General features: G+C 38.8%; 3 protein-coding genes across 9 annotated transcripts in view; 1 reads left to right on the top strand and 2 right to left on the bottom strand.

Moving 5' to 3' along the window:
* Nucleotides 1-10,445, top strand: part of tnrc6c1 (trinucleotide repeat containing adaptor 6C1) — a 51,478-nt gene extending 41,033 nt beyond the window's left edge. The window contains exons 17-23 of one of the 4 annotated variants that reach the window (XM_084114714.1): nucleotides 86-271; nucleotides 947-1,096; nucleotides 1,392-1,493; nucleotides 1,968-2,177; nucleotides 3,232-3,302; nucleotides 3,400-3,539; nucleotides 3,661-10,445. In XM_084114714.1, coding sequence (XP_083970840.1) covers nucleotides 86-271; nucleotides 947-1,096; nucleotides 1,392-1,493; nucleotides 1,968-2,177; nucleotides 3,232-3,302; nucleotides 3,400-3,539; nucleotides 3,661-4,036 — 1,235 coding nt within the window. In that variant the 3' untranslated portion in view covers nucleotides 4,037-10,445. Of the gene's footprint in view, nucleotides 1-85; nucleotides 272-946; nucleotides 1,097-1,391; nucleotides 1,494-1,967; nucleotides 2,178-3,228; nucleotides 3,303-3,399; nucleotides 3,540-3,660 lie in introns of all 4 variants that reach the window. The other 3 variants (XM_084114717.1, XM_084114716.1, XM_084114715.1) reach the window with 3 other exon arrangements.
* A 455-nt stretch (nucleotides 10,446-10,900) lies between these two features.
* LOC311091803 (uncharacterized protein) lies at nucleotides 10,901-14,820 on the bottom strand. Its single transcript, XM_084127905.1, has 4 exons — nucleotides 12,927-14,820; nucleotides 12,126-12,473; nucleotides 11,328-11,428; nucleotides 10,901-11,237 (listed from the first exon to the last, which is right to left on the bottom strand). The coding sequence occupies exons 1-4, from the start codon at nucleotides 12,970-12,972 to the stop codon at nucleotides 11,130-11,132; spliced, it is 603 nt and encodes a 200-aa protein (XP_083984031.1). The 5' UTR covers nucleotides 12,973-14,820; the 3' UTR covers nucleotides 10,901-11,129.
* A 158-nt stretch (nucleotides 14,821-14,978) lies between these two features.
* On the bottom strand, nucleotides 14,979-23,197 carry znf207a (zinc finger protein 207, a). Of its 4 annotated transcripts, XR_014608162.1 has the most exons (13): nucleotides 23,084-23,197; nucleotides 21,742-21,868; nucleotides 21,523-21,661; nucleotides 21,255-21,434; nucleotides 21,091-21,166; nucleotides 20,937-21,007; nucleotides 20,702-20,847; nucleotides 19,646-19,726; nucleotides 18,287-18,508; nucleotides 17,789-17,945; nucleotides 16,390-16,564; nucleotides 16,112-16,190; nucleotides 14,979-15,117 (listed from the first exon to the last, which is right to left on the bottom strand). XR_014608162.1 is itself a non-coding variant. In XM_084127874.1 (11 exons), exons 1-11 carry the CDS (start codon nucleotides 23,122-23,124, stop codon nucleotides 16,404-16,406), a joined length of 1,401 nt encoding a protein of 466 aa, XP_083984000.1. In that variant the 5' UTR covers nucleotides 23,125-23,197; the 3' UTR covers nucleotides 15,862-16,403. The 4 variants fall into 4 exon arrangements, 3 of the variants coding, with proteins under 3 accessions (XP_083984000.1, XP_083984002.1, XP_083984001.1); XM_084127874.1 differs by lacking the exon at nucleotides 14,979-15,117 and having other exon boundaries at nucleotides 15,862-16,564; XM_084127876.1 differs by lacking the exons at nucleotides 14,979-15,117; nucleotides 19,646-19,726 and having other exon boundaries at nucleotides 15,862-16,190.
* Nucleotides 23,198-26,241: the final 3,044 nt, after the last annotated feature.

Below are 26,241 nucleotides of genomic sequence, written 5' to 3'. Positions count from 1 at the left end.
CAGTTATCAGTATTGTAAATATGTGGCATAGTGGTTAATTTCAGGCCTGATACTGATGATATTCCATACCACCTATTTTATACAGGGCACTCTGCAGGCCCCGGTCTGGGTCACCCCAGTAAGCCCCAGCTGGATGACTCCTACAGTCCCTACAATCTGATTCCCAGCTCTGAGTCTCCTGCCAGCCCTCTGGCACCTCATGATAGCTGGGGCCAGGGAAAGAACACCAATGACAAGATCTCCAACGGGACCAATATCAACTGGCCTCCAGGTGACTAACTGGCATCTGTAAAATCTCTTTGGACTAGTTATAGTATTATGAAAGCTCTGAGAGGACTCAAAAATATTTGAATACTTTTGGACATTTAGGTCACACTTAAAATAACGGAATGTCATTACACTGGATTAAAAAAATACCAAACCATGTAGCCTCTGCAAAAAATTAATTGCATGAATAATTGGCTATTTTTCAACTGACTTTTGCCTAGGTGTCCAGCAGAATAACTACAGGTGTAGGTCTTCACATTAACATAATCCACTAACGTTTGACAACCGTAAAATATTGAAATACTTTGTTGAACAATACATTTATTATTTTATCATTTGAAGATTAACAAACCTTACTTTGTTTTTGTGTGTTTGTGCTATATTTCTTGTAATAAATGCTATTGATTCAATCTAAGTTTCCCAAACTGGGGTTTTCAAAACCCTGGGGGTTTGTGAGGGAACTGTAAGGGGTTTGTAAGATAAAAATGAGCTAAAAATGATTCATCTGATGATAGATATATATATATATATATATATATATATATATATATATATATATATATATATATATATATATATAATGCAAAGATAATCCCACATTTTTAAGTGTGTTCAAATACTATATGTATCAGACAATGTGTCATATCTGTCATGATCTGATTTGTATGAAATCCCTCAGAGTTTTGTCCAGGAGTGCCCTGGAAAGGACTGCAGAATATTGACCCTGAGACTGACCCCAATATGACCCCAGGGAGTGTTCCCAGTGGGCCCACCATCAACACCAACATTCAGGATGTTAACCGCTACCTGCTGAGAGACAGGAGTGGAGGTAAGAGGACCTATCACCTTTTCTCTTCAAAGAAATTATCTTACTTTCAAATGACACTGGAGCCATAAAGCCTGAACAAATCCCATTATCTTTCCATCTCTAGTAAACATCATATATATATATATATATTTTGAATAAAAGGTATTGCGTATTGCACTATTGTTTTGTTATTGATTTGTTTTGTTTTTTTCACATAAAGCAACCACTAAGTTTTTTTTTGTTTTTTTCTTCACTTGTATTATTTTTCTGATTTCCGCTTTGAATTCCTGCCTGCTTTGTTCGGGACACATTGTAGGTTCCACCCCAACTTCTTCACAGGGTGAGGCTCTGCCTCCCTCCAGCGATTGGCCAGTCACTAGCTCTTTCAGTCTGTCCTCCCCCGAGGCAGACAGCACAGGTACAACTCCCAGAATCCCCTTCCTGCCCTCAGTCCTCCCCATCACAGCCTTTTCTTACCGTTCAACCTAGCATGGGGCCCCAAAACGGTGGCCGCATTCCTGTATATCTAGTGCATCCGACTCAAGAGTGGCCCTTTACCCCTTAGAGAGCTCTGTCCCGCCTACATTCATCCGTACATCCCCTCAGTGGTGTTAGTCACACACTGTCCCTTTGTGCAGCATGGTCACCTGCTGTCTGTGATTTTTGTGAGGTGGAAGTGGTGAGAGGGCACTCAGATATATATATAATTTTTTTTTTTTGTGAGCATCTACTCTTATGGGCCTGGACCCTCTCTTTCCTATTTGCGGTGGTGCCTCATTGACTATGACTGCTGTGAGAACACATTTCACCACAGTATGTGTGGAGTGCACAGAGTTAGCAACAGAATTTTTCTCTTCTGACCTCTTCACACATTCACACCTCTGATCTACAGGCAAGCTGTCTGACATGAAGTCCACTTGGTCCCCAGGGCCCATCTCACACACCCAGCCTTCTCTCTCTCACGAGCTTTGGAAAGTCCCACCCCGGAACACAACTGCTCCCACACGGCCACCTCCGGGCCTGACCAACACCAAGTCCTCGTCCACGTGGGGCGGAAACACCCTGGGACTCGTGGCTGGCTGGAGCGGCTCCTACTCCTCAGGTGTGTGTGTGTGTGTTTGTATCTCTGTGTATGTGAAAGGCGCAGTTTAATCCCAGGCGGATATGTGTTTGCACAGCTATTCGTAGGTGTAGGTGTGGGCATATTGAAACAGCAGTTGAATTTTGTCAGTTGACTGTTTTATGTGGGTGTGAACGCTAGTCTAAACGTTGGGGGTTAAATGAGGTGAGGATTGGAACGGTTGGAGCGTTTGCAAGCGCGGGCTCTTGTGGCGGAGCAAACGTTTTTTTTTTTTTTTTTTTTTGTGGTCTCGCATATGACGTGTGTTAGTCAACATTCACACGCTGTTGCTTGATCACACTTTCTTGACTTAACTGAAGCAGTTGTCTACAATACGTTTTTGCTGTAGAAAATGTGATGTCGACTTTCAATGAAATACAATGAAAGTGAAGGGTTGACCACGGGTTGTGCATCATGACATAGGGATGAACCGATATTAATGTTTTGGTCAATCCTGATAATCTGTTAATTGTTTTCAGGTTATGGCCAATCATAAACTCAATACTATTGTCTAAATAAAATGAAAACCATGAAAACAGTTTAAGTGGATTAAGAAAGTGGATTAAGGCATTACATTAATATACAGCATTAACAATGTATATTAATTTTGAGATTTGCTAAGGATTACATTTAACAATGTTGTTAAAAATCAGTGTACGTTAGATAATGGCAACGGTAATCTAGATAATAGAAATAATATATATTATATTTAATAAAATCAAATGTTTACAGAGGTGACCTTTTATATATTATTTTTGTGGAAACCGTGATATATTTTTTTCCAGGATTCTTTAATGAATGGAATGTTCACAATGAAAGAAATATTTTGTAACATTATAAATGTCTTTACTGTCACTTTTCCATCTATTTAATCCATCCTTGCTAAATAATTTGTTTCTTTTTTCTTTCTTTTTTTAAATCTTGTTTGCCCCAAACTTTAATTTGGTGCTTTAATTCTTAGACTATGTTGTAATGGTTATATTAATGCACTATTGTTAACTGTTTGGCATTAAAGTATTGATTTCTCTCTTAGTAGGTACCACATGGAGTACAGACAGCTCCAGCAGGAGCACTAGCTGGTTGGTTTTGAGAAACCTCACACCACAGGTATTCTTGTGGCTACTGTTATGTTCATTGACTTATAATTTCTTTATGAATTGTCTGCAGTGTAATAAATCTGCTCTTTCTGTTATGTGATATTTAGATTGATGGTTCAACACTGCGGACACTGTGCATGCAGCACGGCCCGCTTATCACATTCCATCTCAACCTGACGCAGGGCAATGCCGTGGTGCGCTACAGTTCTAAAGAGGAGGCTGCCAAGGCCCAGAAGTCCCTACACATGTACATAAATCTTTCACCTTTCTTTTTTTTCTCTCTCTCTCTTTTTTTTTGTTTTGAGGAATCAATCTCAACTATATGATCACATTCTTCTGTTCTCTTTCTCTAAATACTTGCGTTTCAGGTGTGTTCTGGGAAACACCACTATACTGGCAGAGTTTGCTGGAGAAGAGGAGGTGAACCGCTTCTTTGCACAGGGTCAGTCCCTCTCGCACACCACCAGCTGGCAGGCCAACCCCGGCACCAATCAAACTCGGCTGGGAGGCGGAGGGACGGCGGCCACACACCCCATCGGCCACTGGAACAGCAGCAGTCTGGGAGGAGGCGCAGGTGGGACGGGGTCCGGCGGTAAGGCAAGCAACGAGCTGCTGTGGGGGGGTGTACCGCAGTACTCCAGCCTGTGGGGGCCGCCCAGCGGCGAGGACGGTCGAGTGGTCGGCAGCCCCACCCCAATCAATACGCTGCTTCCTGGAGACCTGCTGAGCGGAGAGTCCATGTGAGAGCGCCAAGCGCTCGAACCCCTACCGCAGCGAAATATGAAACTTCAAGAGCAAAAACCAAGCAAATCATTTGGCGATAATCAGCGTCAGTGGAACTGTGAAAAAACAAGAGACAGGAGGCTGAGGCCACACTTGCATAGAGGCTGCTGACCTTCTTCATCTACTTTTTTTGTTTGGTTTTGCGTCTTTTCATGTGTGTTATTTTGATCATTAGGCTTGGGTTACAGTATTCTATAGACTTCTTACGAAGAACCGTGACTAAAGGAGAAGTGAACCTTTACAGAAACTTTTCTCTATTAACTGATACCAGTGTGAAAGTGTATTTTACTACAAAACGATGAGACAAGCTGCCATTTGTTTTAAATTCCTCTGGCTCGAGCACATCCTGTCAGCCCAATCACAGCATATTGCCCTCTCCCCGAAGAAATATGCATCATTCCAAACCAACTCCCTGTGTTTTGGACTGGCTTTTTTTTTTTTCAGTTGTCCTTTTGGATTGTTCGGATTAATTAACAGCACTAAACTTTAGCCTTAACTGCTGATCAGTCCCACTCCACTTGTACTCTGAAGAAACATTTTGAGAATTGCACATTTTCTCATTTCTGAGCCAGGACTGTCATGGGTTGGATGTCAGCCGCAGCATACGCGCATTCGTCCTCCTCATTTCCCTCGGTTGCCATCCTGTCCTCGTTACTCTCAAAAGGATGGACATGTATATGACCCCTCTGCACATTTGAGGCATTTATTCTTAAACTGAGAGGACATGTGGACAGCTGAGGAATATATTAACCACTTATCACAACAACAAAAAAACTGTACAGGAAACACTTTTTCAGATGGACTACTTTCTTTTTTTTCTTTAATTTTCCTAAATGACCTCGGTCTCTCGAAAAACACAAGTCCTCATTGTCGTTCGTCTGACGTGCAATATATGCCACAGACTCTTCCGTCCTTTACGCAGTGCTTTTTTGCCGGCAAAACGGTCGGAGCTCATCTGGGGACGGGAGGGATCAAAGACTCGTCTCCAGCTCCACCACCAAGCATGGGACTGAACAGAAGAGGACTCTGTCAGTGTGTAAGCCCATGGTGATGAAACATTCACTAGCACTTCCTCTACACACTCAAGGACAAGTGTGACTACAGGGGCAACAGGGGCTTCAAACCAAATAAGAGGTGTTTCTTGTAACCCAGTAGACAAAGTGCATTTTTTTTTTTTTTCATTGTTGTTGTATTTGGTACAAAAGTATGGAACAAAGGCGACGTGGTTTCTTCATAGCACTTAGCAAGAGCGTCAAGCTCCGACTTTAATGCCAACAAATTACACGTGTACGTGTGAAACTGACAAAAAGCAATCTACCGAACTTCATGCTCCTTTTTGAACTCTAAACGGATTTTGCCGTTTCGTTTCTTCTTCGTCTTCGTCTTTCCACAGCCTTTCGACTTTGAAATTTAGACATTTCGAAAATGGTAGCAAAACGAAGGGATGTCTGATGAGGGGGAAAAAACACCACAACAAGACTGAAGTGTTCTCGTGTGTTTTTTTTTTTTGTTTTTTTTCAGATGATATATATCAAAGTAAATATCACTGTTAAAGTACTCCAAAATCATTAGCCTTTTTGTCTGGAGATGCTAGACGTGTTGTAATGTTTCTAATGGATTCTGTGGGGCCCCCTGGCCTGGTGGCCCTGCCTACCTGTATGATAAGTGTGGCCATTGAGTGCCTATCTGCTGTGGCGCCTCAGGTGCCCACGCTCTGACTTTTGACCCGCTGTGCCAGGCCGGCGCACCAGATGCCAGAACAGACCTGCCTGGGCCGGAGCAGTGGCTCCTTCAGACCTGGCCAATCAGTACGTACTACTACTGCGCCAGCACTCGACCTCGTCTCAACTTCACTCTCATAGACTCTCTTTCTCCCTCTCATGCAAAGATCACTTTAGCTGGAAGTGGACAGGTTCGTTTCATGTACTTTTTATGATCAATTGGGTTTTTCCCTTCTGGAATTGCCAGTGTTGTTTTTTTTTTGTCAACATTGCTGTTGTTATCGTCATTGCTGTTGTTGATGTTATATCGTTATTTTGCGCTTTTTTGTTTTTTGGTCTGTGTGTGTGTGTGTGTGTGTGTGTCAATGCAGTGGTCTCTATGGTAGCTGCTCTCACCAGCCCCTCTTGCTGCGCATATGCAGAAAACACTCTGATTAAGAGGCACACCTCAGCGTAAACGGCGGCCGCTAACGCCGCCATGGCTTTTGAAATACGGAATATGGATTGTTTTCGGTCGCGCGTGTAGTTGGCGTAACGAAGAGTAGGTTGATGGTGCTCAGTTTGTCTTCTGCCTCTCCTCTGCACTTTCCTCCGCTTCGGCATCAGAGCCCTGCCAGGCCACACACTGGTGCTTACGACAAAGGGCAGACAGAGTACACTACTTTATGTGGTCGCCTCATCTCACAGTAATAAAAGCAAATGATAACGGAGACTCGGCTCTCCACTTCTATGCAAAGACCGGCCGAGAGGTGCAGTTCACGGCCTTCAGCTTCAATCTGTAGTTCTCTCCAAGCCCACTCTTCAGCTTACCAGTTCATTGTGAGAAGGCAGCTTCCTTACGGTGTAGCCTAAAGAAAGAAACCGGCCCGCTTCATTTGAACTAATGACCAGGCCCTCACTGTTTACTCTCTGAATGATCTCTTACATTATGTACATGCAGTCTCAGGGCAGCCTCAGAGAACCCCTAACTGTTTTATCGTTCCGAGGGGGGCGTAGTCGTGCGTTCTTGCATTATCCGATGTGGCTTTAAAGATGCTGAATGGACTCAGAGAAGGATTCGCTGGAAGTCCCTTTGTTTTTTTAGATCCTAATGTACCTATTCTCGATCGTAGACTTAACCTAGACATGAATCTATCAGAGTGGGACTCGTTACTTCTTGAAATGTGTTTTGATGTTTGGTTTTGTAAAGAGCACATGGAGGTGGAGAGGTAGAATGCAGGTTGGCACCAAGACAGACGGGTAGCACCTTGTCCCGGGTATCAAATATACGCCTGGGAGGACTGCTGAGAATTAAACAGGGAATCCAGAATGTTTAGGTGCACTGTAGATGGTTCACATTTGGGTACATCTTTTTTTTAAACCAAAAAAGGTTTTTGTCTCATTATTATTATTATTATTATTATTATGATTATTATTATTAATGTTATTGTTGAAAAAGGAAACTTTAAATCTGTAGTACACTCTTTGACTGAAGTGCTTCTCTCTGCAAGCCTTTGACGCCCTGATGTGGCGGACAGATGACTCTGGGGTTTGCTGTATTGATGGTATTATACTCTGTCCCGACCCAATACTAGGGGAACGGTACAGATTATTTTCTATTTTTTTCTTTTCTTTTTTAAACAGGTCCAGGTCCACATGGACCTATTGTATCAGGAGGCCTGGGGCACATGCCAGTTGATACCAAGTCTTAAAAGGGGGAAATCCCTTTCTGGAAGAATTCTTTTTTTCTTTTCCTTTTTTTTCTTTTTTTTTTTTTACTTCACACTCGAGTGACACTAGCAACAATCACTATTGCCTGTTTTTGAAGATATATATATATACATATATATTTTTAACTGCCTTTCTCTAAGCTGTACTCGAGACCACAGATTGAAAAAAAAAAAAAAAAAAAAAAAAAAAAAAACGAACATCCAAAACTTAAAATCCAGAGGAATGCCTGGCAGACTAGCTAGCTAGCTAAAAAGTGGGCATACTGGGTCTTATCTATAGGACTAATGTACCCCAGCTCCACGAGAATGGCTCAGATGCAACTTTGTGTAGGTAAGAAGTCCGCTTCGATCGTACAAAATAACAGGGGCAGGGCCTGGGTGGAGATAACCTCTAAGAAAATCAAATCCTTTGGCTAGAATATGCACATGCTGGTTGATATACATGTACATCTGAAATCCTGTGTATGTATAGAACTGGTTATATATATATATATTTTTTTTTTCATTTACTTTTACTTTTTTTTTCAGGCCTGAGTAACCCCCTGTTTCCTTCTCTCCATGAATTTAACTAGATGAGAAAGGCATAAACATATCAAAATTATACAAATGACAAAAACACAAATACTTGAATCAAAAGAAGCGCCAATAATGTAATGTGAAATTTTTTGTAATAATTTTGTCATTCATACACTTCCAAGCTTTTTGATAACATCAGTTCAAACTGAACGAAAAACTAAAAAAAGTAGTAAAAAAAAAAACCTAAAAAAACAAAGATAAAAAAAAATGCAAAACGACATCGGTTGTATGTGAGTGTTTGCACAAGATTGCGTGTACTGTATGACGGATGAATGCGTTCGTTTGCCTGTGTGAGTGAGTTCAAACCAATGTATGCTAGTGATTACAGTGGATTTGTTTGCGCCTTTGTTTCATCTTAGAGGTTTTTTTTTGTCTTTCTTTTGTTGGCTAGTCAAAAATATATTCGGATGTGTATTGTTATTGTATTTGTTATTAGCTTTGTTATTAGAGTTGCACTGAGTGTCTGCTTCCCCTCATTCAGCTAATCGTACAACATGATATTAAAGTACTAAGGGGACAAGGTGACAATTCATGTGTTAATGTTTACTCAAGGACTTATTGAGAAAAATAACAAGTGTGTTTTTTATCTGTAATACGGTTATCTACCTTATAGTGGCTTTTATTGTGGAATAATCCATGATAAAGAAATGGATTATTTTGAGTATTGCACCATTTTTGTTTTCAGATTATAAACAGAAAAAAAAAGCAAAATACAAAAAAAAAAAAAAAAGTATATGAAAATGAAATGTGGGGGGGGGGGTCTTTTTGAAGAATTGTGGCCATAGATCGATGTAGAGGGACTTGTAACTCCCCATGTTACACCATGATGAGCTGGATAGACATCTGGAGAAGAGTTTCTTACAAGACTCATTTCAGAGGTGCCTACCTTTCTGGTTTGCTTTTTTTTTATTGTCAATGTTAATTTCTGTTCTAGTTTTCTTTGTGCAAGGCCACCAACAGTTTACAAACATTTCATGTTTTTCTGAAGTTCAAGGAAAAGGAATGTTACGATGGGATTGTCATGAGAAGAGAAAAGAAAGAAAATCCTAAAGGACATATACTTCCATCAAATGAATAACAAAAAAACACTTTACAGAATGAAGATTATTGTGCTACTTGCAGAACTCTGGGATTGATCAGTGTTGTCATGTTTTTGTTTTTATTTATGTTGGCAATGTTACTTTCATAGATTATCAAAGCCTGTATTTTTTTTTTTTTTTTTTTTTTTTTGAAAAAAGAGAAAAGAAGACATAGTTGTTCACTATCTTGCACACACAAAAAAAGTGGATCATGTCTCAGGAAGGCAAGGGTTCCAGAGTACCAACTCCACGCCATTTAATGTTTGTTTCTAGAGAAAGAGGATAACAGAAAAAAAAACATAAGCACTGAAGGTTATGGATTTCAGAAGAAGAAAATACCTTTGTTTCTAAATCCGTAGCAGTTACATATTTACCAAATAATGAACTCTTAATGAACTTTAAAAAATGGAGTGCTTTATATATAAATCTCTATATTGAAATTGCTTTACATTTTAAACAAAATGATCAATGATTTTGATTGTTCAAAAGACGGTGAAAGAACATACAAATGCTGTATGTGTGATTCTTTATTGTATTTTCTTAACATGAGGTCCCTTCCTGTTGAAATCAGGACCATTGTGCATTACTATTTCTTTCCTCTTTGTCATTCTGTCTCCTGTGGCGGGTATTACATGATGAGAACTAAAAACGAGGGGTTGGGGGCAGGGTTTCTGTATCAATTTGATCAATTTAAAGAGGAAAAAAAAAAGCTGGTTTATACGGATCATGATCTATGCACAAGGGGGGGGGGTGGGGTTCTTAAAGCCTTTGTGACCCATCTCTCACTGGGATTAGAGGGAATCTTTTTTTGTCTTTTTTTTTGTGCTCATTTGCTCTGTTGTCTCCCTCCCCCACCAACCCCATCTTACTTCCCATTTTTTATGTTTCTTACATACAGTACATCACCATGCTGTGTATTCCTAAACCAATGAACGTCTCATTCTGAAGCACTGTGGGGTTTTTTTGTAGCCCATGACTTTCAAGGTTGTCTGTGTTCTTTGTGTGACTGACTGAGTGAGTGACTGAGTGAGTGAGTGAGTGAGTGTGTTACTGGGATGAGTGTGGGTGGAGATACTGGGTTGCTTTTGCCTTTTGTCAAGGAATATGTCTGTACTGAGATTTTAAGAAGTCAATGGCTTTTGATGGGGTTTTTTTCCCTCTCTTTTCCTCTTTTTCTCTCTCCTCATAGAATGTGATTGTTGACATGCACCGAAAAAAAAAATGTTTTCAACTATGGAGCTTCTTTCAAACAATTAATAAATTGCATTTTTGTTCTTGGCTGTAATGAATTTGGTTTGGTCATTGCGTATTAGTGTTGTGATGAATACAGGTAAAGTGGGATGCTTAAGCTTAATAACCTGTCATTGTACTCTTCCAATAGGATGAAAAATGCTTTGGTAAAGTAGGGTGGGATGACATTTATTTAGTGATTTGTATTGAATAAAAATAAAGATGCCCATGACAAATTATTAGAAAGTATCCAACCTGTATTCACCCTTAAAATAAGAATATTTTATATTTCTTCTTTAGTAATTTAAAACAACCAGGTTAATGGAAGCACTTTTAACCCAATTTGATCATTTTTATCCCAGTAAATTAGGTTATACTACTATTATTATTATTATATAATACTTATAATAATTATTTTAATACTTAAATATTTTTTGTCTGTATATTGTCATTTGCAATTATGTTGCCATGGCAGTTAATTATGCATTACATTAATTAAGATGACAGAATATTTGTACTCTTTTATTTATTTGTCATATCACTGGACAGAGAAATACATTTCAGCTTATGTCTAAAAGCAATAAGCCACTTAAACTGTGTAATTGTAAATGGATCCAAATATCACATAAAAGCTGCAATTTTTTCTTCTCCTTTTTCCTGATGCTGATTGATCTGTCCTTTTGGGGGATCTATAGTTTTCCTATTGGATGTGGTCCAGCCTGGAGCAGATCTTTCAGGCTCATGGTGGACCGATCTGATAATGGTTTGCACTGCTTCCTTGCACACTTGACATGTCTTCATAAATCGGAACTGCGGTTTGATGCTCTGGCTGAGCATTTGGCTTTTTCTGAGGACAAGAAAGAGGGGTAATTTTAACTTTAAGAATGGCACACTATTGCTTATATGTTAAATGAAGTGTTAAGCTGTGTGACCTTACATGTGTCAAAAAGAGAGCGATAACTGTGAGTAGGAGCAGACTCACTCCTGCAGAGATGGTATAGATGAGCAGAGAATACCTCCTACAGGAGCACTGCTCGCCTAAATCAAACAATGAGAGTATGAGGTCAGATGTGAGCTTACTTTTCCATCACTACAGCTAAATATATTTGGGCTATAGCGGTGGGGTCTTATCTCATGTTTTGTTTTTTCCAATTTCCAACCTCTAGCTGACTCTTAGTGACAGTTTTAATTCAATATTAATATGTGACTCTGGACTACAAAACCAGTCACAAGGGTAATTTTTTTTTTTTAGATTGCGATTTAGGCTATACATCATCTGAATAAATAAGCTTTCCATGTATGTTTTTTTTAGGATGTGACAGTATGTGGTCGAGATACAACTATTTGAAAATCACAGCAAAAAATTCGAAACATTGAGAAAATCGCCTTTAAAGTTGTCCATTTATGTTCGCGATTTTGCTGCATCCACTCACAAAAATAAACTTTATATATATTTACGTTAGGAAATTTAATAAATATCTTCATGGAACATAATCTTTATTTAATATCCTAATGATTTTTGGCATAAAAGAAAAAATTATAATTTGGACCCATACAATGTATTCTTTGCTGCCATAAATACACGTGTGACTGGTTTTGGTCACATAAATATAATTGACAGGTTGTCCCAACCTTGCGCAATTAAACATCAGCAGAGTGCAGAACTCCAATAATATGTAATGTGTGTATATAGGCTATAATTTTTAAAATTAAATATAAAGAAACATTTTCCAACCTGTCGCATTCACAAACAGAAAAAGGGCTGTGTTCACCGAATCCTGATCTGATGCATTTCCCGAGAAATCACAGACATAAAGCCCCGTGTCTGTGCGTCTTAAATCAGAAAGAGTCACAGTAATTTCGCCTGGCTGGAGAAAATTCGGCTGTCCGGAGATCTTGATACGTCCCTCAGTTCCTGGATCTGCTCTCACGCCATCTTCAGAGATGTTCATCACACTTTCTGAATGAGCAAACCTTCGCCGCAGGTACAGAAGCGATGGGTGTGATTTACTTGCTTGTGTAACACAAAATATGTCCACTGATTCACCCTCAAGCCTTTGGATGTAATGATAATTTTGAAATGCTGAAAAGTGTTAATGAAAGAATTAAACTCATGAAATCGAGTGCTCCTTTTGCATTGTTGGCCATATGTATAATTTAGACACGCTTTTTTTTTTTTTTTTTATCAAGCTCTATACACATAAAATAGATTAGTTCACTGGTGTACCCCTATTACAGAGTAAGCCAATCAATAACTTAAAATGGTTATGTATAATAAATTCTGCATACTTAAAATGTATAATATGTTTAATAGCATCACCTGTTGTTATGCTACATTTTCAAAAAGTCTGATGAGACACCAATACTATATTAGCATACATGAGGTAAAAAATAAAATAAAAAAAAACTATTTCTTAAAAAATGTAAATGTTTGAGATTGAAAGCTTAATTTCTGAAATGTTTTTCAAGTAACCTAGACTGAAATTTAACAGCTTACAATAAACATTACTATGGTATCCCATTCAGAGTGACGTACCTAAAGTTTGCTCCAATAAAATCCAGAGAAATAAACAGGCTCTCATAGTGCACTTATTAAATGTTTTAAATATCCATGACAAGTTTCACATGCATCTCTCCTCAAAGCGTTGATGCTGCTTCTAGGACTGTTCTCTTTTCATCTCGCCAGAGCTCCACCCAAGCACAGGAAGTTCAGCAGACACGCATATTATTTTTTTTAGTGTAGGGTAGTGTGTTACTGCTGAAAGTACAGCGTTATATAAATATGATTTGTAGAGTAAATGTTTCCACATTTGTACCAACATATTTTCTTCTCTGGCAGTTTATTCCAGCAGTTCATCATTCATTTAAAGCACATTATTTCAAGTAATTTAAAGCTCAGATTTGCAGGAAACTTCTCTTATTCTTTATGAATTCTTTTCTTCTGTACTCTCATTCTTTTGACGTTTTAACTAATACACTTAATATTGTTGTTCAGTTGTTACTTGCCCGGTTTCACAGACAAGGCTTAAGATAGTCCCGGACTAAAATACATGTTTGAGCTGTTTTAACTTAAAGCAACTTCCACTGACATATAAAATATGTCGGTGCCATTGTTTTTTAAGGCACGTTTATAAAAGCTACTTAAATGTCCTAATTGAACGAAGCCCTGTCTGTGAAACCAGGCCTATATATATGACCAAATATACATATAAAGAATACACAGCTCATTTGTTTTTATTTTAGTTTTTATTATTTTCAAATGGGACAAAAGGAAAAGGCAACTCACTTTGTGCTGCACTTTACTGAAAAGATAAACTCAAAACTCTGAAAGAAATCTCAGTTTACCCTGTACAAAGGAAAATGAGTACAGATATAGAAAATTGGGGACTAAACCTAACCAAACTTACCAGGCAAAAAATTAGTTGACAGTGAACCAGAAAGCAGTGTCTTTTGCTTTTAACCAAATCTCAACTCTGTAAAGGGGGTCCTGGATTACATTTTCCTTAAAAATCAAGGGGAACTGATCAGTAGCAAACGGACAGATATAAGAAACAAAGAACCACAAAAAACAAAACTCACAGACAGTACTTTACAAAACACAAAACCATCGGATTCATATGGTTGGCTAGATGCTAAATGATTCCTTGAAGTAGTAGTTCTGTGGATTGATACCATTAGTGCCATGCCAAACATCTCCAAAACCAGTGAAAGGATTTCAATTAATATTCTGGATTTTCAACAATGCTTGTGGACAGAATCTGTGGCATCCTGAAAAATGTCATCTCATCCTTCGGTTTGTAAAAATGGGAACTACATTACATACATGTAATGTTTATATGCAAGTTGCATTTTCTAAGGACTTGTTAGCTAGCATAACTGCTAAACTTTCATTAATTGCATATCCATTTCCCATTTGTTTAGTACAAACTGCGAGACGAGTCATTGTCTGTGCTAATCGACAGAATGCCATAGATGTAGTTGAAAATAACAACATTCTATTAACACACTACCATTCAAAAGTTTGGGGTCAGCAAGGATTTTTTCAATGGTTTTGAAATTTCTTGTTCACAACAAGCCTGCATGTGTTTGATCAAAAATACAGTAAGAACTTTTCTATTTTAAAATGTATTTTTTTGTCTTTGATGCAAAGCTGAATTTTCAGCATCATTACTCCAGTCTTCAGCATCACATGATCCTTCAAGCTTCGTTCTAATATGATGATTTGATGTTCAAGAAACGTTATCCTCACTGTTTAAAACGGTTGTGCTTAATATTTTTTTCAGGATTCTTTGACAAATAGAACGTGTAAAAGAACATCATTCATTTGAAAAAGAAATGTTTTATAACTTTTGTGTAAATGTCTTTACTGCCACTTTTAATCAAATGAATGCATCCCTGCTAAATAAAAATACTACTTTCTTCCCCCCCCCCACCCCACCCCACCCCCCCCCCCCCCAAAAAAAATCTTACTGACCCCAAACTTTTGAAGCATATTTGTGTACATTTAACATGTTAGCTAAAACGGAGTTAGTTATGAAAATTCCCCTGATATTAATAAAACTGGGGGCCATCACCAAACTTGTTCTAAGTTTGGGGACGTTTGCATCCAACAGCCAAATGACTGTGAGGCCCCCTGAATACAGAGAGTAAAGAGAGAAAATGTGAGACTTGCCTCAGCCTGTGCAGGGCAACACTGAGACTCTGCCTCAGCCAGTCCCATGGCATTGCTACAAGGAGAAGAGAAATCCTCAGTTTAGGACAACAACCACAGGGAACTACAGTCACAGCCTTACCTGCATCTTCCTGAAAATCACAGTCAAATAATGAGCTTTGGCCGGTTCATTTGGGTTATTTCAGTCTTTCACAAGACGGTGATCTTCAGGAAGACTGCCATCTGAATGGTTGTTTATCTCTTTGAGAGCCATATGTTCTTGCATAAGGAGTTGAACATTTAAAGGGGTCTTAAACATTTAGGTCCACTGTTTTTCCCACACCAAATAGTCAAAATTGAGCTTTTCATTGATCGGTTTCTACTTTGTCTCTGAACATTACAATTGAATTGACTTTCTGTTGAAGCATCTTAAGCACCCTCAACTGTTAAGTTCAGGGAACTTGTTAGTTTTATCTTGTTCAGGAATAATGGAATCTATCCTATCCTTACTGGGTGTTCAAAGCTTCCGAACACCAAACAGGCATCACTGATTGAGTTACATCAAGTTTACACGGTACAGAACCACTTTCTTTCAAAAGATCAGAGAAACGTAATTCCTTATTATTTGACCCCTTTAAACTCGAACTTCAATATGAAAGAACATCAAACGTGGGTGCAAACGCTTCGGCTTTCCTCGCACTCATAAATGCATTCCAGCACACGCTAAACACTGCTTTCATACAAATAACAGCCATCACGTGGATCATTGATGTACAAACCTTATGGAGTTGTCCTTTACTCGCTCATGAAAAAACAGGCGTTAGATTTCAATAGTTTATTACAATTCATAGTGGAACAGTACAGATATCATTCACAGGAGTCCTTTTGTTATTGGCCCTACAGAGAGAACACTGTAAATGTAGACAAGCAGACACAGAAAAATAAACTCAACAGTGACAGCTATCTGAAGCCCTCACCAAGCAACGCTGGGGACAGGACGTCCAACAGCACCTATGGGTGCTGCGAAGGCTTCACACTTTTAGTACAGTAGTATATTTACAGTGACTTGCCTTGATAAAGGTGCTGTACGAAACTCCAGCCGCTTCAAATTATTACGAACCATATTTACTACACTTCACTTCTAAAAACCTAAACAAAACATGAGAAAAAAAGCCAAACTGTATGATCTGCAACAAAGGGAAGGTCCAAATAAAAGACTTGGTAAAATCAAATGTCCCATGCGTTACACAGTTTGATTACTCCATCCCCTCATTTCAAGAAGGGTTACGGTTACTGATCTGGATTGTAAAGAACGCCACTAGATGTTAAAATGGTTGAATCACCAAACCTAATGAAGACGCTTCAATATCGGCCTCCAGGAGACATTACTGGAGGTCTCATGCCAATGGCAGGCCGAGGGGGAGCGGCCTGGTAAGGAGGAACCATGGGTGGGGCTTGCCCATACGGTGGCATCCCTCCTGGGACGTACCCAGGCACTGCTTGAGGTGGAGCACCATATGGCCCTACATGAGAAGAAACTGATTAGTTGCATTTATAACACAAATCTGCTTTTATCTTACACTGCGATTCCACACTCATACATAATACCGTTCTAAAGTTTGGGGTTGGCAAGAATTTTATTACGTTTTTGAAAGAGTATATTATGTTCATCAAGGCTGCATTTATTTGATCAAAAATAGTAAAAACAGCAATACTGTGAAATACTATTACAATTTAAAATAACTTTTTTCTATTTTTAATATAGTTTAAAATGGAGTAATGGCTGCTGAGAAACAAATAACAGTCTTCAACGGCTACATTTACATGGACACTTTTTGTTTCAAAAGGAATAAATTCATTCCAATTGATGAATCCAAACGTAGTGTTTACATGAACACTAAATAAAGTGATTGGGTTGATGCGCGTGTCAATATGTCGCAAGCTTCAAACCGGAATGGATTTTTATGACATGTGCGCAGTCGCACAAATAGTTTCCGGCTGTTTGCGCATTCTACTCCCCTACATTGCTTCTTTTTCATTTTGGGTCCTAATTAGGAGACGACGAGCACATGAACTGTTGTGCCTCCCTCCTTATATTAGATTGAGCAGTAAAAACAGTCCTTCCGCGCCCAAAACAAGGACTGGTGGCACGTTGTCCTGCTCCACTTCACAGACGCAGAGTAAAAGTAGAATTTTAGAATGACTGACGAGACACTCATTATATGACAGGAAGAACAGCTCGTTCTGCGCGTCATACATCATCATTACACCATTTCTATGTCATTGCATATACGCTGTACTTTCCAGTTTCTGTTTTCAATCCGATCAAGTGTGTACATGTCCTCTCGATCGGATTACAAAAGGTTTAAACCACCCCTTACAATCCAAATGAAATTTTAAAATGATTTGACCAATTCACACGAATTGACGTGGTTACATGTGACTTATTCCGACTGTGCAAGTAGTCCGACTAATATGCTGATTTGAAGCTCAGGAAACATTATTAATGTTGAAAACAGTTCATATTTTAGTGGAAACCGTGATACATTTTTTCAGGATTCTTTAATAAAGAAAGTAAAAAAAAATAGAAATATTTTGTACCATTATAAATGACTTGACAGTCACTTTTGATAACTGCATTCTTTCTGAATAACAACTATTAAACAGTAGAGTAGCAAGACATTTTCGCTCTTATTTTGATATTCAGTGGGCATCCAAAAGTCTGAGAGCACTTATATGCACCCTACCTTGCATGGGATGCCTAACACCCGGCTGCTGCGCAGGAATGCCCTGCTGAGGGGGCAACACGCCTCCCATTGCTGCGACTGGTGGGGAAGATATGTGGGCCTGTCCCGCACTAGGGATTTTACACTGGTAGCGAGGCAGCTGTGCTCGCAACTCCTCCTGTCAAACACATAAAGCAAAGCGTGCAGGGCGGTAAGACATAAATATGGACTTTTTTGTTTTCTTTCTTTCTTTCTTTTGTTGAACGTAAAAGAAGATATTGTAAAAAATTAATGTCACTGGGGTCCAGTGTTGTTTTGGACTTTTTTGACTTTCACTGTCTGAACAAAAACGTTCTTCGAATTTATGTTCCGCAGAGGAAAAGAAAGTCACAGGTTTGGAACGAGACAGTCTGGGATAATGAACCAGGTGTTTTATCAAATGCAAGCATGCACTATTGATAGCTGACCAGTTATTTCTGCAAAGCTTGAAAGACAAAGCACAGAAACAGGTTCACTTACCAGTGATATGTCTTCATCAGGGTGGATCAACTTACTGGTTGCACTGGTAGTGGTGAGGGTGGCGGGCTTACTTGTGACTGGGGTGCCCGGTTTGGCCACAGTGCTGCTCGTGTTGGCAGCAGCAGTGGTGGAGGACTGGGTGTAGGCTGGGAATGTGGGTTTTGGCGCAGCAGAAGGAGGTGCAGAAGCGCTCACTGCTACACCAGAACCAGCCTGCTGGACCTGAAGTGAGACAAAAGTGCAGATTAGATACATTCAGGGATTCAACTCAATGCTGCACTTAGGTACTACAGTTAACAGAAGCAAAACGGATTCTTAAAAGCCTGAATACAGTGGCCCCACAAAGCATTAAAGTCACACTTGATATACAATGCAAGATATAACAGAATACCAAATCAAGTGTTATTTACTTTATCTAGAAATAGAGAGCAAGCACACTTCAAGCAAAATAACGCCATCTAACACTCACTTAAAGACAATATTTGGAAACACTAATTTCATAAGAGCTAAATGTAATTTTTTTTTCATACTGTACATTACACTTTAGTTTAAGTGTATCATTTTTTATTAAGACAAAATAGTATATATAGTTAATATCATGCATAACATTATCCACCCATATTTCAGCGAACAACCCGGTCGTGCAGGTTTGCGCTTTGCAACATTAAGAAAATCAGACCCTTCTTGTCAAAGTATGTGGCGCAACTTCTTGGCCAAGCTCTAGTCATTTCAAGGCTGGACTACTGCAACGCTCTACTGGCAGGCCTTCCAGCCAGCGCAACTAACCTCTGTAGATGATCCTGAACACGGTAGCCAAAACCCATGTCACACCCCTCCTGATCTCACTCCACTGGCTCCCAGTTGCAGACAGAATTAAATTTAAAGTTTTGACGCTGGCATTGTGGACTGACTACCTCAATTCACTCTGTACTGTCCCTCTTGCCAGCTAAGGTCACTGAATGAGCGACTGGTTTTAAATGATAAAAACACAAAATGTTAAACAAAATAAAGTATTTGGACACTTTCTGGTTGTAAAAAGTGGATCATGATCAAGTGCCCCAATGAGTCCAAATACTTTTTGGGGCCACTGTATATATACAGAGTTAAAATGCGACTATGAAAAGTGACTATGAAGGTGTATTTTAAAGAAAGAGAAACACTGAGTTTAAATGAGAAAATCAAGCTGTCTATCGCTTATAAGCCTCGATTAAAAATCTCTTGATTCTTCTGAAGCACTACAGATGTCCTCAAGAGCAAAGGCAGTTATTCTAAGAGGCAGTCTGAGGTCTGTCTGCTGTCACATGCCATCAATAGTTTTAAGAAGCAGCTCTTTCACCGAGTCAGCAAGCTACTGCATACTTGGGACAGCGGTTTAGAGGATGCTGACAAAGTGTCCAGACTGGAGGAGGCTGAGCTTGTGCTTGGAGCTCGAGTGCCCATCTGCAGCATGGAGAGAGAGCACACAGTAAACACCCTGTTTAATTCTGGACATGACTGCTGCTCACAAAAACTATCATGAACACACTTAACACTGAACCTCTGGTCATTTAAAACTGCGCTCTAAAACTACCGGCACTGAGGGGTTTTTAAATTAGCCCCTCTTAGGTTTATCCATATCACATTTTGGTCTCTTGAGAATTTCCACAACAGCACAAAAAAAAAAGGATAAAAAAAGAAAAAGGGATAACTTTTACTTTTAAAGAATAAAGCAATATATTTCATATATGCACCAGAATTTTTTATGATTTGTTTTTAATAAAACAACTAATAATTATCATATTTTTTTTTCATTTAATAACAATTAAAGCAATAGTAGCCTAAAAACTTTGTATGTAACTATGAATTCATACATTTTTATTGGAAAACACTTTCACTTTTATTGTCCACTTTCAACCACTTCTGTCCTGATTTCTTTGAGGGGAGGGTCAGTGGGTGGGTAAATGTATGGGCTTTATCAGATCTTTTGTGGCTGTTCGCACACATTCGACCACATGAGCGTCTACACTATGAAAACAATCCGGTCAAATGAGTTTGACTACCTCCGGAAGTGGTCGAAAGTGGACAAGCTCAAAACGTTTTAGACCCCGTTTACACATGTAACTAGCGTCCTACACTCGTGATCCGATCGACCAAAACGCATCTTAATACAAGGTGTAAACAGGGCCTTAGATGCTTTGAGTTTGAGACTCCTGGTTCAGAAGCATTGGAAACCTGAAAACATCACTGTCAGTAGCATGAAGTGATGCAAAAGTGTTAATAATCCTGGTCTCTCTTTCTAACCAAAAACTGACCGTACAGTATTTTCCTTGGTATGAGTCAAATCAGTCCCTGAAAGTGACATCAGAAAAAATGAAGACATTTAATTTTACTTAAGATGCCTTTCGGTTCTGCAACTAGCAAGGAAGGGCAGCATACCTGTCCTGCACTGGGAAACAGTGGCTTGGAGACACTTGGCTGTGGCGTGGACACTGTGGTGGCAGGCATAGCTGGCCGGGTGGTAGTAGGAGGAGCCTGCGCCATGTGGGGTATGCCAGGGTGATGGCCCATGGGAGGAGGAATCCCTGTAATACCACAATAATCAAATCATTATGAACAACTAAAAAAAAAAAAAAAAGTTTCTCTTATATACTAAATTGAAAGGTTCCTGTACCTGGTGGCATGCCTGGCATCATTGGGGGCATTCCATGTGTAGGTGGCATCATGCCACTCATTGGCATCATGCTATTGATTACATGTAACAGGAAGGAAAGGTTATTGAAAGAAACATGTTTACAACATGGATGAGCAATATTCAGAAAGCTTACCCTGGAGGCATCCCTGGCATGACAGGGGGCATCCCTGGCATCATTGGGGGAACACCAGGCATCATTGGGGGCATTCCTTTGAGATAAGTAATTTAGGAGACGCATAATAAATATACTATGCATAAAAGCTTGAACTGGTTGTTTTGTATTATTACAAAGCACACCTGAGTAGCTTCCGTGTGGCATCCCTGGAGCTGGGACAGGGGCCATTCCTGGCTGAGTCATGGGGGCGTAGGCTGCCTGAGGCTGTACGGTTGATGCTGGCTGTTGGAAGGAGGGTCCAGCCTCTTCGTCCTCATCATCTTCATCAGAGTCATCTTGGTTCTGTCTTTTCTTTTGATTTTCTGTTTACACAAAGCAGGGGCATATTGTTATTATGGGTTTACGTGGGCTACAAAAAGAGCATAAGTAATACGAAGTTAAATGTGCTACCCTGTGTTTTTTGTTCAAGTACACGTCGTCTCTCCTCCATGTCTTTCTCTGGAATACCCTCCATTCCATAGATCTCCAGTTCTATGTCAGTCCTTCCAGGTATTGCATTAGGGACACCATCAATAGTTTCTTTGTGAACCTTCAATAAACAAACAAAAAAGTTTAAGACATACAGTAAACATATTACATATATACACAAAATCCCAATAGCATATGTACCTGCATACAGTGGATGGCCAGACCAGGACCTGTGTATAACTTCTTGTGACATATGTGACACTTAAAGTGCTTGGCCTTCTGGTGTTGAATGAGAATCTTTTCATCATCAAAATCCCTGTTACAGTACCTGGGTTTGCGGTTAAAGTCATATAAACAAGAAAAAAAAAATCATAACAGAAAGCCAGAAGTGTCATTAAGGCAACATTATTAGCATAAGGATGCTTAAATATTTTGGCCCAGTTCTTTCATTAACACCAGTGGTTCTCAACCTTTTCATCTACACGTTCACCCCATTTTACACTATAATAAGCAAAGGCCCTGTGACATTCTCCAGTTCTTTGTGATTTACTGAATAAGGATTGAAGATAAGGATTTTTCTACCTGATACAACATTTTAGAGGAAAATGAATATCATTATAAAAATGCCCATAGAGTTTACACTTCAACTAAATACATATTTTATTCATTCAGAGGACTTTTGCAGTTCTAGAAATCACACTTTTAAAAGTACTCTTCCACATATATTCTACACATGGTTGTTAAAAAAGAAAAAAAGAAAAGCCAAACAATTAAAAATAAAGGAATTTCTTATTTAACAGCTTTTGTTTTGTCTGATTTAAAATAATCTGGCCAGCAAGTGGACCCTGGTCCCATGGTTGAGAACCACTGCCATAGTATGATGATAGCTATATGGTGTGAAGTTTAGGCACTAAAATGGCTATGAAAGCAGATACATTTGTTTAATATATGACTATCAACATAACTTTTTTGTGAATGATCAATTTAGCATTCAAATGTTGTTGTATAATAACCATGAAACTGTTTATTTCCTTGTTGACTGTTCTCCACGTTATTAACATAATGGTAATTTTTGTTAGCGGAAACGTTGCACTAACCTACAAGTAACCAGACATATAAACAAAAATCATTTCAATCTCTATCGTTAGATATATCATGATGTATCAAGTCAGTGAATTGGTAGGTCTTCGCTTCACACCGAGGTCCTGGTCACCATGACCAGGTTTATTTTGTGATAATGACCGACTGACTGTTCATTATAATAACGCGTTTGATCCACCATCACCAGCTGAAGAATAAGGACAAAGACTGGAGTCTGGACTGTGACTTAATATTTACTCAGCGATCAAACGGGCGTTCAAGCGCCTTTGACGTCTTGGGAGTAAAGCACATAGCTCAGTATGTTTTTGAGACACAGCCTTGATATCATAGAAACATGCGAACAATGCATTAGCCATCCGTAAACAGGAAGTGAGTCAATCCCTTCTAATAAACCAAGCGAAAATTTTAGAACAACAGTACGATAGCTTTAAAAGAAGGATACCAACACCAGGGCTTCATCTGCTTCTTCTTTTTTCTCCCCATGATTTATTTAGCAGGCTTTTCCGCAATCAGCACACTGACACCTACTAAACTATTAGCAGAAACAAAATGGAGTAAACAGGACATGACGACGGCATTTTCCATGCATGCACTGACAACTCAACAGAAGTAATGCCGCCACTAACTGGACAGGAGGTGCACAGCTTTGGAAACTGGTTGGTGCTCAAATGACAGCAAAAGTAAAATAATTAACTGAATTCAGTTATCATTTATGTATGTATGTATTTATGACTGAACATTAATTTTTTTTTTCACTTTCCATACTCACCAACTTTCCTTCACAATCTATTACTTAGAGTCTAATTCTACAGGAATAGCAGGGGGAAACACTGTAATATTACAATGTTTCCCCCTGCTATTCCTGTAGAATTAGACTCTAAGTAATAGATTGTGAAGGAAAGTTATTAAATAAATAGTTTGCCCAATTAATAATTTGCTGACCTGTCAGTAAGCGTTAAAGAGTTGACCTCACCGGTGTTTAATGTATGGTGGTAACACTTTTAGTTTGAGCATCAGTACTACAAACACAACTCAATTGGACATGTACTACACAATCACAGATTATGGGAGTTAGTGTCAAATACAAAGAGTTTTGTTGTTACAACCTACCCTACTACTAGGATGAGTTGTAACATGGGGACAGATGTAACAATGAGAGGTAGTTTGCTGAAATAAAATCTACACTATCTAATTTATGCAAGAACTTTATTGAAGAACAAAGACTAATCACTTTTGAATAAGGTCAACCATTTTAAGTGACAAAAAACATTATAGGCCTATTGTATTTCTTTTTAGACTTTGTGTTGGACTGTGTGTTTGTGTGTGTACTGCATTCCTGTCACATTCAGTCACATTAGCTACTGTATGTTGCCATGCGCCTATTTGTATGTGAATTTTGCAATATCACATAAAAACTGTATGGAAACGCCATGATGCGCATACATTCTAAAGATGTGCACAAAAAAAAAAAAAACAGATGTGCTCTAATGAGGCGGTTAATGTTTTTTACCTGATAAGAAGACATGCATAAACTACAATCAAAACACAATTACCATAATCCATTGATGCTACAAAAAACTCTTTGACTTTGCCTTAATTGATAACTGGACTCATTGGAATCAGTATAAGGGGTTGGTTACATTTTTAATGAACTGTTACAACTTTCCCCACCCCAAACATAGATACTGTTTTAGCATGTGGATTTGAAGTTAGCGTGAATGAAAAGTATCAAATTAAACTAGAGAAACAGCTATTTTAGGTAGCCTAATGTAAGTCAAATAATTGTAGGATATCTTATAATACAATTGCTAGGCAAAACATAATTTTGATTTTCCTTCCTGAAAATCAGTTTTTTTTAAATTATTTATTTTTTATCATAAAATCTACAGTGTTGCTCACAGTCACATGCCACTTCTCCTGTGAGCTCAAAAAGGTGATTGTGTATGATATTGATGACATCTCTATAGCTCTCATCATAGCACTGAAACTGCGCTCGTTGAAATCACAAATGATTTACTTTTAGCTTCTGACCAAGGCTGTATCTCAATATTAGTTTTACTTGATCTTAGTGCTGCGTTCGATACTATAGATCACACAATACTCTTAGATCGACTACAAAATTATACTGGTGTTCAAGGACAAGCATTAAGCTGGTTCAGATCATACTTATCTGACCGCTACCATTTTGTCTATTTAAATGGAGAAAAATCGATCATTATTCCAGTAAACTATGGAGTGCCGCAGGGATCTGTGTTAGGCCCTCTTTTATTCTCAATATATATGCTGCCACTTGGAAATATTATAAGGAAACATGGAATTAGTTTCCATTGTTATGCTGATGACACTCAAATCTATATTTCATCACGGCCGGATGAAAACGCTAAATTATCCAAATTGACAGAGTGTGTTAAAGATATAAAAGATTGGATGACACGGAATTTTCTTGTATTAAATCCAGACAAGACAGAGGTACTAATCATCGGTTCAAAAAACCACCCACAAAACCTCTCACAATACAACTTTAACATAGTAGGATGTCCTGTTACTTTATCCTCTACAGTAAAAGACCTGGGTGTTATATTAGACTGCAACCTGTCTTTTGAAAATCATATTTCATATGTTACAAGAACAGCCTTTTCCCACCTTAGAAACATTGCTAAGCTACGTAACATGCTATCAGTTTCTGATGCAGAAAAGTTAGTTCATGCATTCATGACCTCGAGACTAGATTACTGTAATGCTTTATTAGCCGGTTGTCCTGCATCCTCAATAAACAAGCTACAGTTGGTCCAAAATGCCGCCGCTAGAGTTCTAACTAGATCAAGAAAATATGATCATATAACACCAATTTTATCATCACTACATTGGTTACCTATAAAGTTCCGTATTAATTACAAGGTATTGCTACTGACTTATAAAGCCCTAAACGGCTTAGCTCCAGTCTATTTAACCGATCTTCTATCGCCCTATAATCCATTGCGCTCTTTAAGATCACTAAATTCGAGGCTTTTGGTCATACCTAGGATATCTAGGTCCACCAAAGGAGGGAGAGCATTTTCACATTTAGCTCCAAAACTCTGGAATAGTCTTCCTGATACTGTTCGTTGCTCAGACTCGCTCTCCCAGTTTAAAACTAGATTAAAGACGCATCTCTTCAGCCAGGCATTCATATAATACTTTTAATCTTACAGTTAAATCCGACCTCTAGTTCATAAACGCCAGAGGAGAACTGGCCCCGACTGAGCCTGGGTTCTCCCAAGGTTTTTTTTTTCTCCATTAGGTCACCTGATGGAGTTTTTCGGTTCCTTGCCACTGTTGCCTTTGGCTTGCTCAGTTGGGGATATTTGGGGATATTTAATTTAATTAATCAATCAACAATACTATTGATCAGCATTACAAACGTGGACGTTTTCCACTAGAAACAAACATTGATGTATTGTTTTAATTTAATACTGTGAAGCTGCTTTGATACAATCTGTATTGTGAAAGCGCTATATAAATAAACTTGACTTGACTTGACTCTTTTCTGACAATGTTACAATTGACCCTGCATTACAACACTCCCCGGTCTCCACCCATAATTCAGTCAGTGTTATCTGT

The sequence above is a fragment of the Abramis brama genome (assembly GCF_963993115.1).
Source record: "Abramis brama genome assembly, chromosome: 1".
Taxonomy (NCBI): domain Eukaryota; kingdom Metazoa; phylum Chordata; class Actinopteri; order Cypriniformes; family Leuciscidae; genus Abramis; species Abramis brama.
This window is presented reverse-complemented; position numbering and strand designations above follow the sequence as displayed.

Excerpts from the sequence above, each read along its gene's own strand:
- LOC311091803 (XM_084127905.1), bottom strand. The coding sequence starts at position 12,972 with ATGAGAGCCTGTTTATTTCTCTGGATTTTATTGGAGCAAACTTTAG. Across the intron at positions 12,474-12,926 it reads TTTATTGGAGCAAACTTTAG|CATTTCAAAATTATCATTAC; the intron begins GTACGTCACTCT and ends AACACTTTTCAG. Across the intron at positions 11,429-12,125 it reads TCTGTTTGTGAATGCGACAG|GCGAGCAGTGCTCCTGTAGG; the intron begins GTTGGAAAATGT and ends TGTTTGATTTAG.
- znf207a (XM_084127874.1), bottom strand. The coding sequence starts at position 23,124 with ATGGGGAGAAAAAAGAAGAAGCAGATGAAGCCCTGGTGTTG. Across the intron at positions 21,869-23,083 it reads CAGATGAAGCCCTGGTGTTG|GTACTGTAACAGGGATTTTG; the intron begins GTATCCTTCTTT and ends CCGCAAACCCAG. Across the intron at positions 21,435-21,522 it reads ACTTGAACAAAAAACACAGG|AAAATCAAAAGAAAAGACAG; the intron begins GTAGCACATTTA and ends TTGTGTAAACAG.